The sequence below is a fragment of the Phyllostomus discolor genome, chromosome 11 (genome assembly GCF_004126475.2).
Source record: "Phyllostomus discolor isolate MPI-MPIP mPhyDis1 chromosome 11, mPhyDis1.pri.v3, whole genome shotgun sequence".
NCBI classification, from domain to species: Eukaryota; Metazoa; Chordata; class Mammalia; order Chiroptera; family Phyllostomidae; genus Phyllostomus; species Phyllostomus discolor.
Genome location: NC_040913.2, coordinates 41,571 through 56,665, shown reverse-complemented (window position 1 = coordinate 56,665; position 15,095 = coordinate 41,571). Strand labels below are relative to the sequence as shown.

At 56.1% G+C, this 15,095-nt stretch overlaps 1 protein-coding gene across 1 annotated transcript; it reads left to right on the top strand.

The window, feature by feature from the left end:
- Positions 1 to 3,349: 3,349 nt before the first annotated feature.
- On the top strand, positions 3,350 to 14,572 carry USP18 (ubiquitin specific peptidase 18). The gene is made up of 10 exons (XM_028526348.2): positions 3,350 to 3,627; positions 4,607 to 4,703; positions 8,440 to 8,585; positions 9,539 to 9,618; positions 9,909 to 10,055; positions 10,697 to 10,792; positions 11,144 to 11,326; positions 11,965 to 12,096; positions 12,605 to 12,654; positions 13,993 to 14,572. The coding sequence occupies exons 1-10, from the start codon at positions 3,465 to 3,467 to the stop codon at positions 14,036 to 14,038; spliced, it is 1,140 nt and encodes a 379-aa protein (XP_028382149.1). The 5' UTR covers positions 3,350 to 3,464; the 3' UTR covers positions 14,039 to 14,572.
- Positions 14,573 to 15,095: the final 523 nt, after the last annotated feature.

Sequence of the window (15,095 nt, the reverse complement as noted above, 5' to 3'; positions counted from 1 at the left end):
TAAGTTTTGGGATCTTGGAACGAGAACACCATGCCAACAAAGGCTCTGTTGAAAGATATTAAATCTATCCTCTAAGTGAATTATTATTTAAAAATTACATATCAGTTAATTACAATATATTTACAAAGTAAGGGAAGTAATCAAGAGCCCTGGCTGGAGTGGCTCAGTGGATTAAGTGCCGGCCTGGGAACTGAGAGGTTGCTGGTCTGATCCCTGGTCAGGGCACAGGCCTGGGTTGCAGGGCCAGGTCCCCAGTAGGGGGCGCACAAGTGGCAGCCATTCAGCAATGTTTCTCTCCTTCCCATCACCTCAATCTAAAAATAAAAAAATAACGTTTGAAAACAAGGAAAAAAAAACCCAGAAATTGTGTGCAATCCCACCAGTGAGATTTACCTTTCAATGACATTTTTGTTATATTTCATCCCAGTCATTTTCTGTGTGTGTGTACTTCCATTTGTGTTTTATGAAATTAGGTTCATACTATATGATTTCTTTATCATTTCTTTTTATTCAATGAAATAGTCATTTCTCCGTCTTTATTAAACAGTCTAAAATTATTTTAATGCCACCATAGTATTTCATTTTATGAATCATAATTTAGTTAACTCTTATTGTTGTATTTTGTTGTTTTTTTTTTTTTTTGCTACTATAAATAGTGTTGCAGCCCTTGAATTTGAAAGGGTACTTTTCTTTTTTGGCAGTTGACAAAACAAAAAAAATCCTTGTTTGATAAATCACCTACTGTTAAAGAGGAACAATAAGATGTCTAGAAGAATGGACAAAATGGTAACGGAATGAATTTCCCACAATTTCCTAAATGTCATTACTTTTCTTATCAATATTTCATTTTACCTTGTTTGTTAAATACATAATGAAAATGGGCCATAAAAACAAATTTTGGTCAATAATCTCTTACATAGATCTTTGATCTTTACATAGATCTCTGGTTATTTCCTGAAGAGAGAGCCCTAGAAGTTGACTCAGTACCAGTCAGCACCCTTTCAGCTGGAAGGGGCAGGAACTCAGTTCAAACTAAACTGAAAAACGGCAGAGGACCTCTGGGGGGGGGGCGTGGTGGGTGGGCAGCCTGAGGCGTGGCTGCTTCCTGGGCTGAAGCTGAAGGCCGCGGGATTCTGGTTTTCTGTCTGTCCCTGTCTCTTGGCTCTGTTCCCTTGTGGTCACGGGCTGTTCTCTTTGGCTGGTGGTTTTCTTGCTGTGGTGTGTGGGGGAGCTTTGTCCACAGGGCCCCCCATCTGCCACAGGTGAGAATAAGTCTTCCAAGACATGATCTGCCTGGGGAGGAAAGGTGGCCGATCTCTCACTGGAGAAGGACCAGGATCCTGTTCCTCAATGGCCTTCTATTGGGTTCGTTTGCACAGGAATTCAGGTAAAGCTCATTAATCATTGCCAGGAAGTAAGGATCAAATAACAAGGAACTCTGAGGGCCTATTTTGAGTAGGCAGCCAGGGGCCTTTAGGGTGTCCTTTAGGACTTCCTGTCAGGAGCGGCTTCTCCCACAGAACGCACACACGGCCTCCCAGGAATCTGGTCCGAGTGCGGGTCCCAGCTCTGTAGGTCCCTTCCTGTAGGGCCTGGGCTAACAGCCCGAGCTTACGGGCCTCCGCCAGGGCTGTGAGGAAGCTCTTGGGTGTTCCCTATGAAACACCTGTGTCTTTGTGCTTGTCACACAGTAGGTAGTTTGACCTGCCGACCCCCAGGCCCCACAGACAGTAAGTCCAGTTGTGTCTCCTCCACGTGACAGCCACTTAGTTATTTGGGAAGTTGTTTCATTCCCTACACGACCTCATCCACTCCCGCCCTCACTTGCTTACCGGACCCACCGGGCCCTGTGCCCAGTGCAACAGAAGCTGCTGAAGGTACACGGGGCTCACGGGTGGACATCTGCTTCAACACTAAGACTCTGTCTGAGATGTGTGTCCAGGAGGTTTCTCGGGGTGAGCAAAGCAGGGGTGGGAAGAGAGACGGGGGCCCACTGGATGGTCGCCACAGAGGCCTCGGCAGAACTGAAGGGGCGCCCTGGGGCAGGACGACCCTCAGAGCTGTTTTGCCTGCAGGCTCGGTGCCCAAGCCTTCATACCTGCTCCTCCTCTGGCCCCAGAATTGGGACTGGGCTAGCTTCCTTCCCTGGGGCATGTTCCCCAGAGGACTCAGCTGGCAGCTGCCGGCCACTAACACCCGCTGTGCCCGGGCCTGGTGCCTGCCCTGCGGGGGTCTGAGTGGCATGCTCACCCACCCCGAGTGCAGAGACGGCTCTTCCCCCCGTGACGAGAATACAGGGAGCCCAGCAGTTCAGTAGCTCTGTGCACAATGTACCTGGGAACCTGGAAAACCCCCCGGGCCTGCTGGGACACGGTTTTCTGCGTTAACCTAAAACCAAAGGCCACCACGGGAAGTAGTGAGCCTTGGAGATAAAGAACAGCTCTCCAGGAAGCTCTGATTCAGGGAAAGCCAGCCACTGCCCTGATGAGGACACAGAGGCCAGGGTGTGTCTTCCACACCCTGGCATCTCTGCTGGAGCAGACAAGCTGCCCCGGACACTAACTCTAGGCAGTGCTTCCGGTTTTCAGCCTGGTAGTCAGCAGGCCCTTAGTCACCACACTGCTTTCCTGTTGTCTTTGCAAACAGTCCTTTGAGGTACCCTGATGCTCTAGGCCCAGTCCGAAGGTGGTTTCCGCCCCTTTAACATCCAAAGGCTTGAGGCCTCTGACCTGTGAGGCATTTCCCCTGGGCAGCAGCTCTGACTCCGTTTCAACGTGTCTCTGTGTATATCTTCTGCACCGGAAGGCACGCGTGTGGACAACAGTGAGAGTGCTTGTGAGCGGCCTTCAGGCCAGGGACTTGACAGCCCCCGGGCCTTTGGACTGGGGAAGGAGGAGCGAGGGGATTTCCGGCCTGCACCCCTGGGCGAATGTCTGGTCCGCCAGAGTGGGGACCCTGGGGTGGAGGCGGAGAAAGTGGGGAAGCCCACTCTGCTGCGTTAGGAATGGGGAGACGCGGACAAGGAGTGTGGGTGCGCGGCACGGTGCGGTGCTGCGGGAACTCCCGCGGCCTGCGCCACCCGGCTGTGCGGTCGGGGGCACTGAGCTCTTTCCTCTCAGATGGTCAAGTGAGAAATGACAACACCCAGCCCAAGAGTAGCCATCCGGTGTGAACGAATCAAAACTATACCTGTATATCTTTTGTCAGATTGGCAAAAAGTGTGACATGTTTTTGGCGTGCCGCAGAGCTGCAGTCCTCGGTTCCCGTGAGCTGCAGGGCGGCCCAGGCTGGAACCGTGGCCACGCATCCTTGGGAGCCGGTGTCTGGTCTCCCTACTCACTTGTCCCTAAGGCCCGTGCTGTGTTTTCACAGACCTCCGCGCAGGAGAGCTCTGTCCGGAAGCGAGGTCGTGCCATGCTGAAGACCGGCCGGCCAGAGGCCTGGGGACTTCGGAGTGGTCGCTAATGGGCAGGGGCGTTTCGGTTCCTGAGGACATCAGCGCATCAGCCCTGGCTGAGTCTCAGCAGCCCTCGGCGGACCCTGTTGAGAACAAGCAAGAGAGCAGCAACATGAAGAAGAAGAGGGAGCGGCTACCTTCACACCTCGGGGCCTGGGACAGCCCTCACGGTCATTACCGCCCTCCCCCGCCTTTTGACCGCGCAGGCCCCTCTGGTTCATCCACCGGACCATGGGCAGTAGGGCTTTGTGGTGAAAGACCCCTGATCTCTTGTGCCTCCATTTCAGCCTCTCTGAATGGGGGTAAAAGGTCCCCCTGCCGAGTGCATGCGGTTGTGTGGGTGTGGGGGAGGGGCACTCCTCAGAGGAGGCTGGGCAGAGAGCCCCCCCTTGGGCCGGTGTGTCCAGAGGTCAGCGCTTCTGCTGGTTCAGGGGTGCAACTCTGTGACCTGCACCCCCCTGGATTTTTATTGTACATTCTCACTGCCCCGTCTCAGGAATCCTGCGAGGAGTGGCCCTCCCTCCCCCTTAAGTCACTCACCTGTGGGGACTGTGGAGCCCCAGGCTGGGCGGAGAAGGAGACGTGGGTTGCAAGTGGGTTAGAGAAACGCTGCCTCTCGGTTTTCTGACGCCCTGCTGGGCTCCTTGTCGCTTCCGACCCCTGCAGGTGGGTTTGGGTCATAGTGACTCTCCCCATGAGCTTTGTTCCGATTTCTCCAACCATGTGGGCAAGACTGGGCAGGGCCTTCCCACCGAGAGAGGACTGTTACCACTGAGTCCCCGGGACACCTGCGTGACTCAGCTCTGGCAGGAAGTCCTAATTCTCACGCACCCAGTTTCTGAATCATTCCCCCCTTCTCCTCTGTCCTCCCAACAACGGTGTGCACACCTGTGAGGCCCAGGCACACAGTGTCTCGGGACGCCTCTCTCTTCCTAGTGGGCCAGCGCGACTTCTGCGGCTGTGTCACCTCTCAGAGCTCCTGCTGGATCTCTCCTCTGCTGCTTCTGCAGGCTCCCCAGGGAGTTCTTCGTGTCTCTGAGGGGCTTTACAGGATCTTGCGTCCTGAAGGAGATTCCCGAGAGACACGTGACTTCCGTGATGTCCCTTCGCCAGGCCTTGTCCTCAGTGCCTTTCCTCTTCCCTCTGCAGACCCAGTCGGGTTGCACAACCTGGGGCAGACCTGTTGCCTCAACTCCCTGATCCAGGTGTTGATCAGGAACGTGGGCTTTACCCGGATACTGAAGAGGTAAGACTATTATTCAGGCCATAAACATGTATATAACGTATATTTTCAAACACTGTTCTTTCAAGTGACTTGAACTTTTGAAAATAATTTCTTATTTTTCGCGTGTAGTTGACATTCAGTGTGTATTAGTTTCAGATGTCCCACGCAGTGATCAGACAGTTAGGTGAGTTACAAAGCGGACACCCCGACAAGTCCAGCACCCGCCTGGCACCACCACAGTTATTACAGTGTTAGTGACTGCATTCTCTGTGCTGTGCTTTACATCCCTGCGACTGTTCTGTCACTAACTACCAACGTGTACTATTTTTTAAAAGATTTGTTTTTTGGAAAGAGGGGAAGGGAGGGAGAAAGAGAGGGAGAGAAATATCAATGTGTGGTTCCCTCTCATACACCCCCTACTGGGCACCTGCTCCACAACTCAGGCATGTGCCCTAACTGGGAATCGAACCGGCAACCCTTTGGTTTGCAGGCATACACAACAACCCACTGAGCCACTTTTTAATCCTTTACCTTTTTGACCTGTTCCCCCACCTCTACTCCCATCTGGCAAGCACCGAAATGTTCCTCGTATCTATGAGTATCTTGGGTTTTCTTTTATGTTGTGTTTCAGATTCCACATGTAAGTGAATTCATGTGGTATTTGTCTTTCTCTGTATGACTTATTTCACTTAGTGTGCTGCCTTCTAGGTCCATCCATGTTGTCACAGATGGTAAGCTGCCATTCTTATCTAACGGCCAAGTCGTAGTCCATTGCGTACATGCACCACTGCTCTGTCCACTTGTCTGCTGGTGGCACTAACGTTGCTTCTGTACCTTGGCGAGTGCACATAGTGCTGCAGTGAACATATGGATGCATGTGTCTTTCCAAACTGGTGCCTTGAGTTTCTTCAAATGAATGTCCAGAAGTGGAACTGCCGAGTCCTTCTTTGTCTCTTGTTATGGCCTTTCTTTGAAAGTCCACTTTGTGTGGTATAAGTGTGGCTACACCAGATAGTTTTGTTACTGTTTATGTGAACTATCTTTCCCACCCCTTTGCTTTCATCTGTGTGTGTCTTTCCATCTGAAGTGGGTCTTTTTGTTTCTGCAAAGTTTCTGTTGAGAAATCAGGTGACAGTCTTATGGGAGCTCCCTTGTAGGTAACTCACTGCTTTACTCTTGTTGCTTTTTAGATTCTCTCCTTGTCTTTAACCTTTGGCATTTTAATTGTAATGTGTCTTGGAGTGGGCCTTGTTGGGTTCATCTTGTGTGGGACTCTCTGTGCTTCCTGGACTTGTAGGTCTAATTCCTTCACCAGCTTAGGGGAATTTTCTTTTTTTTTTTTTCCTCTTGTTATTCAAGTACAGTTGTCTCCATTTTCCAGGTTGAGTTCTCTGTCACTCTTTCTTCAAATAAGCTTTTCATTCCTTTCTCCCTCTCTCTTCCTGCTGCCAGTATAATGTGAATGTTGTAGAGCTTGATGTTGTCCCGAGGCCCTTTAAACTATCCTCATTTAAAAAATTTTTTTTCTGTTCTGATTGTTTTCAAAATTGTCATCTTCAAAATTGCTGATTCTGTCTTCTGCTTCTGTTGATTCACACTAATGTATACTTTATTCAGTTAGTGTATTTCTAATTTCTGACTGTTTTTTAAACTGTTTTGTATCTCCATTTTCATGTTTCCTGTCCTTTGTTGAAGTTCTCACTGAGATCACTGAGCATCCTTCCAACTCGTGGTCTGCCCTCTGCATCAGGTAGATGCCTTGTCCCCATTCTGCTTAGTTCTTTTTTGTTTGGAGTTTTGTTCTGTTCTTTCATCTGAGACCTGTGTCCTTGCCTCCCCACTTCGGCCGCCTCCCTGTGCGTGTTTCTGTGTGTCGGGTAGAGCTGCTGCGTCTCCCGGTCTGGGCCGAGTGGCCGTGTGTAGTAGATGTCCTGTGGGGCCCAGTGACACAGCCTCCCCGATCACCTGAGGCAGTGTGTTCGCTGTGCTGTCGGTGTGGGTTCTGCGTGCCTTCCTATTGTGGGTGCGCCTTGACAGCTGTGGGCATGCCATTGTGAGGCAGTGGGCCCCTGGCTGGTCGGTTGTGGGAACTGGCCGTGACTGCAGTGCAGGGGCTGCTGTGCAGGGGCTGACCCTACAAAGCAGGATGCACTTGGCCTGGCCTTTGGGTGTGACATTTGGGGGGTGTCCGGGTGGTGCTCTGGTGTGATCTGAATTTGGCCACTGAGTGTATTGGTTCTGGAGCCTCTTGGGAGGTGCAGGCCCAGGTCAGCTGCTGCCTCTGGCCTGCCTGGGGCCACCTGGTGTGAGCTACAAAGTGATCCACAGGTGGCTGTCCTTTGTGCTTTGCTTGGAGGGGCCTGACAGATGCTGAGCTGTGAACAGAGGCCAGCTGTTGTCAGTGTCGGGCTTGGGGCTGCTTAGCACACCAAGGCCAAATGCTGCTTGTTTGGGCTTTGTGAATCTTTGAGAGACCTTAGGGAACTCTGCAGCATGAGCCAAGATAGTCTATTTGGATGGAAAAGCCACTGGAAACAGCTCGGGTGGCTCTGCAGGTTCACTGGGGCGGGTCTCAGGGAATCAGTAGGGCAGGACCAACAGTGTGAGCAGGTCGATGGGGGCTCAGATGTGGGGCCTGCCTGCCCGCTTTGTGGGAGGTGAGGGGGAGTCATCAAAGGAACAGAGGCCTCGGCCAGCACATCTGTCTGGGGAAAGCTGCCCCCAGCTCTCACGCCACAGCCAGACACGTCAGTTCCTCCCCGTGTGTCTCCCTGGGGCCTTGCGAGGTGCGGCCTCGTGGCTGGAGCGCAGAGGGAGGGAGTCTCTCAGGGGGTGAATTTGTGAACTCCTGGGACTCCAGACACCCTCTGTCTCCATCAGCCACAGGCCCCACTGGCTTTCACAGCCAGAAGTTTGGGGGACTCCTCTTCTGGCCACTGGAACCCTGGGCTGGCTGTGGGGCCTGGTGCGGGGCTGGGGTCCCTCGCTCCTCAGGGGACCCGTGCAGCTGCGATGCCCATCCTGATTTTTAACCGCTGCATGTGGGTGTGGGGCCAGCCTGTTCTGTGTGTCTGTCCTTCCTGCATGGCTGTGTCTGCACATCCTTAGTTGTGGGCTGATCTCTGGCAGTGCTGGATCATGGCTGTTCCGTTGTTCAGGTGCACGGGAATTTTGACGCGGTTGTAGGAGGAGGTGAGTGCAGCCTTCACCTACGTCTTCATCTTGCCCAGAAGCCCACAGTGACTCCGACTATAGTTTTCTTTCAACAGTCACCAGAGGAAAGTCTTGATCTGCACATTCTGGACTACACAGTCCCTAATAAATTTTAAAAGTATATAAACACCACCTGACTGGTGTGGCTCATTGGTTTGGGCATTGTCCCAGAAACCAGAACGTTGCCGGTTCGATTCCCTGTCAGGGCACACCCCTGGGTTGCGGGCCAGGCCCCCTGTGGGGGACATGCAGGAGGCCACTGGTGGATGTTTCTCTTGTACATCAATGTTCCTCTCCCTCTTTTCCTCCCTGCCTTCTCCCCTCTCTAAAAAAAAACATGATAAATAGAATATTTTAAATAATTTGGAACATTGAAAAATTCTGATAACTGGCTTCCACCCCCAGAAATTCTGATTTAGCCAGTTCACAGAGTTGGCCTGTGTGTGAGGACTTTTGGAAGTCCCCTGGAGTGCACGCAGCGTGCTCCCGACCCAGAGAACCGGGGCGGGGGGGGGGGGGGCTCACGGCTGTTGTTGCCCGGCAGGTTGAAGGTGCCAGTGGGCATGGAGGAGCAGAAGAGGAACTTGCCCTTCCAGCTGCTCTTGCTGCTGGAGAAGATGCAGGACAGCCGGCAGAAGGCCGTGCGGCCCATGGAGCTCGTGTATTGCCTCCAGAAGCACAACATGTCGGGTGAGACGGCCCCCGGCACCGGCTCCTGGCCTGGTGCTCCGGTGGGCGGGCTCGGGAGACCGAGAGGGAGGGGAAGGGGAGGGAAGAGGAGCGGAGGGACTAAGCGTGGCATTTGGTGGGCAGTGGGCCCTGGTGTTGGAGGCACTGACATCGACCCAGACTGTTTTGAGGGGCCCACGTGTCTGCAGGCAGAGGACGGATGGTATTTACACACTACAGCAGAGCCCTGAGGACATTTCTTTTGTGCTTAGTGCCACGACGGAAATAAGATGGGGCTGAGGCAGCAGATATGGCTGTTCCGTGCACTTACAATAGTGGCCCTCCTTGCAATGTCTTTGTGTTTCGGCCGGTAGCTGCCCTTTGGGGAGAGAGTCTTCCGTGTGTCTTCCTTCTCTCTGTCTTCCCAGGCCTCTTTCCTAGGCTTCTGAACTTACGTCACACGCATGGAATTCACCGCTCCTCCCTTGCCCGCCCCTACCTCTGCGGTGGTCTTTTCTTGTTCTCCCGGACACTGTTGGGGAGCACCCGGGTCAGATACCAGCGTTGAGAAACTGCTCGGGTTTCAGGGAAGTGAATGAGGAAAATACATGGAGGCACAGAGCAGTGAGCGGCCGTAGGAATCCAAGTCAAGTGCTGGCTTGGCCCGGGCAGGGACGAACCCACCGCCGACTGCTGGTTTTACCCGGTTGGGTCCCTGAGTGAAGGCCGCTGGGGGTGGGCTGCAAACCAGAAGCAGAAAACTTGGATGTTAAGTTTTAAGAGGAGCTCTCAAAAGCCAGAACCAAGGTTGTTTTCCATTTGTGGCGCCTGACATGCAGCGGAGACCGGACCTGAACACAGGGCGAAGGCAGGGAGACGCGGGGTGGTGGGTGCCCATGGGCACCCAGGCCCTGGGGCTGGAGCGGTGTCCCCGGGGACTCGCTAACCCGGCTGTGCCTTCTCTCTTCGGCCAGTGTTTGCCCAGCACGACGCGGCCCAACTCTACCTCACAATGTGGAGCCTCATTAAGGACCAGATCACGGATGAGGACCTGGTGAGATTCTAGGCCTGGAGCACACGCCTGGGACGCCACTCACTCAGCTCGCTCAGCAGTGGCCCCCGAGAGGGGCTGCGAGGGTGAAGGGGGAGAGTTGCATAAAGTGCGGATCACAGTTCCGTGATGCTGTCTGCACCTGTCGGAGGAGAGCAAAGAGCGCTAGTGGCTGCCATTTCTTGAGCTCGGTCTGCCGGCCCCAGCTCTGGAGATTGTCCTGGCCCGGCCTGTTGCCAGGCCTGCCGAGGGCTCCACGCCCTTTTCACCCCGACCCCCCCCCTCCCGCGCAGGCAGAGCGGCTGCAGGCCCTGCACACGATCCAGACGAGGGAGACCTTCGTGTGCCTGGACTGCGCTGGGCAGAGCAGCAAGGACAGCAGCATGCTGGCCCTCCCGCTGTCGCTCTTTGACGCGGACTCGCATCTCCTGGGGACGCTGGTAAGGGGCTTCTCTGGGTGGGTCTCCTCTTCTCTCGCAGCCCGGTGCCCCCCGTGAGTGTGTCGGAGTTGCAAGGGGACACCGGCTCACCAAACCACTCAGGTTTCGAGTGTGACGTCAGTGACGCATCACCTGCACACACATTTCGGGTGCCCACCGCCCCAGGGGTCTCTTTCCATTTCATTGTTTCCCCCCTCACCGTCCCCTTAGCCCACCTCCACCCCCACCCCCTTTCTGTCTGGCCGTCTCCACGCTGTTGCCTCTGTCTGTTCGTTATAAAACGTCTTTTTGTTGAACCCCGTCACCTTCCTGCTTCCTTAGTTCAGTAACTGGGCTTCTGCAGTTCACGCTTGGCCTTCAAAGATCATTCCTGTCTCCTTTGCGTGGCTCTGGCTAAGTCCTCCCTTGATCTGGCAAAAAAAAGTCTCCCCTCCTAGTTGTACTTCCAGGTGCCCCGTCCCACTTTCCCCTCTGATCAGCAGGCACTCCGTGCCGTCCCGCCGTGGGCCCCAGGCTGGGCCTGGCGTCTGGGGGCACGGAGACGCCGGAAGGGAAGCTGGCGTCCCGCCGTCCCGCCACAGGGCTGGGCGGCGCTCGGGACGGGGAGCACCAACCCCGCTTGTTTTCTGGTTGGTGGGCAGGAGGAGGCCCTTCGCTGCTGCTTCCAGCCCAGGCCGCTGTCCAGCGAGAGCAGGTGCTTCTGCGAGCACTGCGGGAGGAGGACCCGCTGCCAGCAGGTACTCCCCCCTGAGACCCGAGCCCCCGGAGGGGCTGTCCCTGAGAGACTGGTCACAGAGCCCCTGGCAGCCCGGGGTCCTGGGGCTCCTCCGCGGACGTCAGCGGGAGGGACCGCTTTTGAGGGAGAAGGGTGGGCCCGAGAGCTGGGGCAGAGTTTCCCCTCTAGGCCGGAGGAGCTCTGCCCGCAGACCCCACTGCGGCCCCGGGTCCGCTCAGGCCTTCCCTTCCCACCGGGGCCCCCTGCACCGGGTCGCCCTGCGTCCCTCCTCACGTGTCAGCCGTGCCGTTTCTCCGAATCTCCCCACTTCCGGGCCGAGGGCTTCGTCCCCACGGTGAGTTTGCTCCCGCAGGTCTTGAAGCCGACCCGTTTGCCCCAGACCTTGACGATCCACCTCATGCGGTTCTCCGTCAGGAATTCTCGGACGGAAAAACTCCGCAGTTCCCTGTGTTTTCCCCAGAGGCTGGACCTAGGTCAGGTCCTTCTGACGGAGGACGCTGCCCCCCGCGATGCCGATGCCGATGCCGATGGCCAGGTGAGGAGCACCCACTCCCGCCCCAGGAGCACGTCCTCAGGACGCACCGCCTGCCGTGCTGCGGGACCTCGTGTTCCGGGGCCCCCTCTCCATGGCGTGCCCACCGGTCCTGTTCTCTCTGCAGGGCCACCTCAGGCCTGTCTTGTGTCTGGGGGCTCTCCCCCAGCCCCTCAGCCTTCCCTCAGCTGCCGTTCCTTTTCCTTTCTTGGGCAGCAGTTGGGTGTTCCTGGATTTGCCTGTGATACCACCTGGTGTAAAACACGGCATTCTGATTCTGGCTTGCCTAGCAGCAAAATGCTCAAAGTCAGGGACTGTTTTCTGGTCCCCTCGAGGCCCCGGGCCTGGTGTGGAGTAGATTCCAGACGAATGTGCAGGGAGCGTCCCCTCATTCCGAGGCCCGGCTGGGGGAGCCGGGGCTGGGGGAGCCGGGCTGGGGCTGGGGGAGCCGGGCTGGGGCTGGGGGAGCCGGGCCGGGGGAGCCGGGGCTGGGGGAGCTGGGCTGGGGCTGGGGGAGCCGGGGCTGGGGGAGCCGGGCTGGGGCTGGGGGAGCCGGGCTGGGGCTGGGGGAGCCGGGCCGGGGGAGCCGGGGCTGGGGGAGCCGGGGGCCGCGGCGAGTTGCCCGCCCTGCGTTCTTCCAGCTCGGAGGGCAGTACGAGCTCTTTGCTGTGGTCGCGCACGTGGGGCTGCCCGACCTCGGCCACTACTGCGCCTACATCCGGAGCTCTGCGGACGGGCGGTGGTTCTGCTTCAACGACTCCAGTGTGTGCGCGGTGAGCCACCCTGCCCCAAACCCCGCCGGCCCGGCTAGCGCTCCGTGGCGTCTCCTGAGCCCAGGGCCGGGTGGGTCCTCGAAGCCACGCGAGCCGCCGCGGTGTGGCCCCGGTCTCTGTGGGGGGGACGGTTTGCGGGTGTGACAGCTGTCTTCTGCACGGAGTCCCCATGGGGCTCAGCGCCCCCCGGAGTCCGCGTGGCCGCACGTCCAGGGCTGTGGCTGCGGAGCTCAGAGCCCTGCGGCTCCAGGCCCTGCGGGGAGCGTGAGGAAAGCGAGGAGAGGCAGAAACGTGAGGCTAGAACTCCGAGCCGAGCACAACCACGTCTGAGCAGAGAGGCCGGAGAGGCGAAGGCACGAAGAGACACTTTGCCTTCTCCGTGGCGCTTGTCAGCCGGCGCTGCGGGTCCCCAGGGCCCCTGGGCAGGGCTGCCGGGAGGGGCGAGGGAGGGCGGGCGCGGCACCCTGTGCTCCTGGGTGCCTCACTCAGCCCGTCTGTGTGCGCCCAGGTGTCCTGGGAAGATGTCCGGTGCACCTACGGCAACCGCAGCTACCTCTGGTAAGAGGCGCGCTTGAGTGGGCGAAGTACAGGGCTCTCCACGGCCGTGGAGACTCGCATGGGTTCCGGTCAGCTTCCTCTCTCACACCCGCCCCACCGCGCCACGATGTTCTCACAGTTTATTTTATCTATTTATGTTTCTGATCCTCACCCGAGGACATGGTTTTTTAAATCGATCTGAGAGAGAGAAACATCGATTGGTTGCCTCCCATATGCACCCCGACTAGGGACCCAACCCACAGCCTAGGCATGTGCCCTCGCTGAGAATCGAACCTGCAACCTGTAGGTGTACAGGACGTCCCTGCAACCAACTGAGCTGCCCGGCTTTGCACACCCAGGGTCTGGCCAGTGTTCCCCTCTGTGAGCTCGTCACCGAGGCAGAGGCCCCACCCTGCCTGCGCACCCCGGTGCATGGCCCTCCCTGCTCTGCGAAGCCTGCCCTGACCCACCCAGGCCGATCTGCAGGGGCTCCTCACGAGCCCCCACTGTGCTCTGAACGTACCTCCTTTGTGGAAAGGGTCCCCCAGTTTTGTGCCCATTTGCTGACATAACTGTCACTGTAGCCCATGCACTCTTTGGGGGCAAGGATCATTCTTTTCCTCTTTCTCTGTCTGGGTCAGTGGCTTGCATTTAGTAAATATCAATACCTGTGTTTTTAAAAATCAGTAGCTGTAGAGGGAAGCTGGAAAGAGGAAAGCTGGGTGCAGTCAAAGTGGAGACTTTGTAAGTGTCCCAGCTGAGTCTCTGGGTTGGGGCTGCACCGTGCACCAGAGGTGGCAGTGGAGATGGCTTCAGCTGCAGAAGTTGACCAGATCACTTGAGAAGTGATGAACTAGGTGGGATTTGTGCTTGAAATCCTCCTCCGACCTCCCTTTCCTCTCTGGGAAGCACCTCCGGTGGGCGCTCACTCTTTGTCACTTCCTGCTTGTCAGCAGCTCCCCTCCCCCATCAAGTAGAACGGAGTTTGGCGAACTCTAAAAAGGGGCCAGAGAATCAATATTTTAGGCTTTGTGGTCCACAGTCTCTATCGCAGCTGTTCAACGCTGCCCTTGTAGCCGAAAGCAGCCACTGCCGCCCGTGGGTGACCGAGCGTGGCCGTGTGCCAGTGGAGTTGAGTGGACTCGTGGGTCCCTGGTCTGCCAGCCCCCAGTGCAGATGTGGACTAAGCGCGGTGCAGGGTGGCCTCCCACGTGCTCCTCTGTGGTGGTGGGTGGATGAGCACTGTATCCAGCAGCCTGGGGAGTTTGCTGACCCTGATACTGTTGTTGAGTTAATAAGGTGGCAGTTAACTGTGAATGTTTCATTTCTGCTATGATGTTGCATTTTCTCTCTCTCTAGGGGGGAAACTGCCTACCTTCTGTTTTACATGAAGACTGAGCCTTGATGGGTATGCCCTAATGCACAGAGACTGGCCAAGTTTTATTTTCCTGTTCTATTCCTGAATCTGCTCTTTTAGGAGATGCTGCAATGAGGAGATGCACCATTTTCAAATTGTATAATTAAATTTTATTTATAATCAGTAATTATAAACATATTTAACTGCCACCTCACAGGTGTTGACCAGTGGGAAGGGACACTCCCCCCACCAGCTGGTCCTGGCCACGAGGCTGGAGCGGGGTGCTGGCCCTTCTGGTTGGGAGGCTGTGGGCGTGCGGATGCTGCCGGGGAGCCCGGAGCTGCCTGCAGCCCCCAGGGCGCAGGGGCGGCAGGGAATTGTTCCAGTGTTTTATAGCCAGTGAGGTGGCACTTGCTGAATATCATTTCTATCTAATTATTTTTTAGTTTGTAAAACCTATGTTAATGCCTTGAAACTGAAGTGCTTTATAATTGCTATTCATGTATGTGATGGTGTGTACTGAGCACCCACTCTCCATCAGATTGCATGTGAGGCACAATAGTGAATAAAGTTTTTTCTCTCTTACAGTGTTTGCAGTTTAATGGGTACTAATAAAAATTCGTAAGATGCTGAGGGTTTGTGTTCTAGGAATTCGGGGGAAGGGGACTCCCCTCCGTCGTGGGGCGGGGAGAAGACCCGGGGCTGGGCTCGGGTGGAGGAGGCCCGGCCCACTGGGAAGAGCGTGCTCACTGGCACTGCTGAGGAGGGCAAGGCTCCAGGGTCCAAGGTTGTCTCTGGCTGGACCTGGCTTTGAACCAGGGGAGCAAGCGGTGAGTGATAAGGGTGGTAGGCAGGTGGGGCGCCGAGTCCAGAGGGTCTTTAACTCAACGAAGAAGTTCGGACTTAACGTGACAGGTGATTAGAGGCTGTTGGCGGGTCACAGAGGAGAAGGAACGTGCGGTGGTGCTTCGGTGAGATGGGTCTGCTGGGGGCTGGAGTCGTGGGCTGGAGACGGGGTGGCAGGGAGGGCGGCCAGGCGGTCACGGCCACTGGAGCCGTGTGGGAGGAGACGTGGATGTGGATCGTGAGAGAAGGGTGCAGGGAG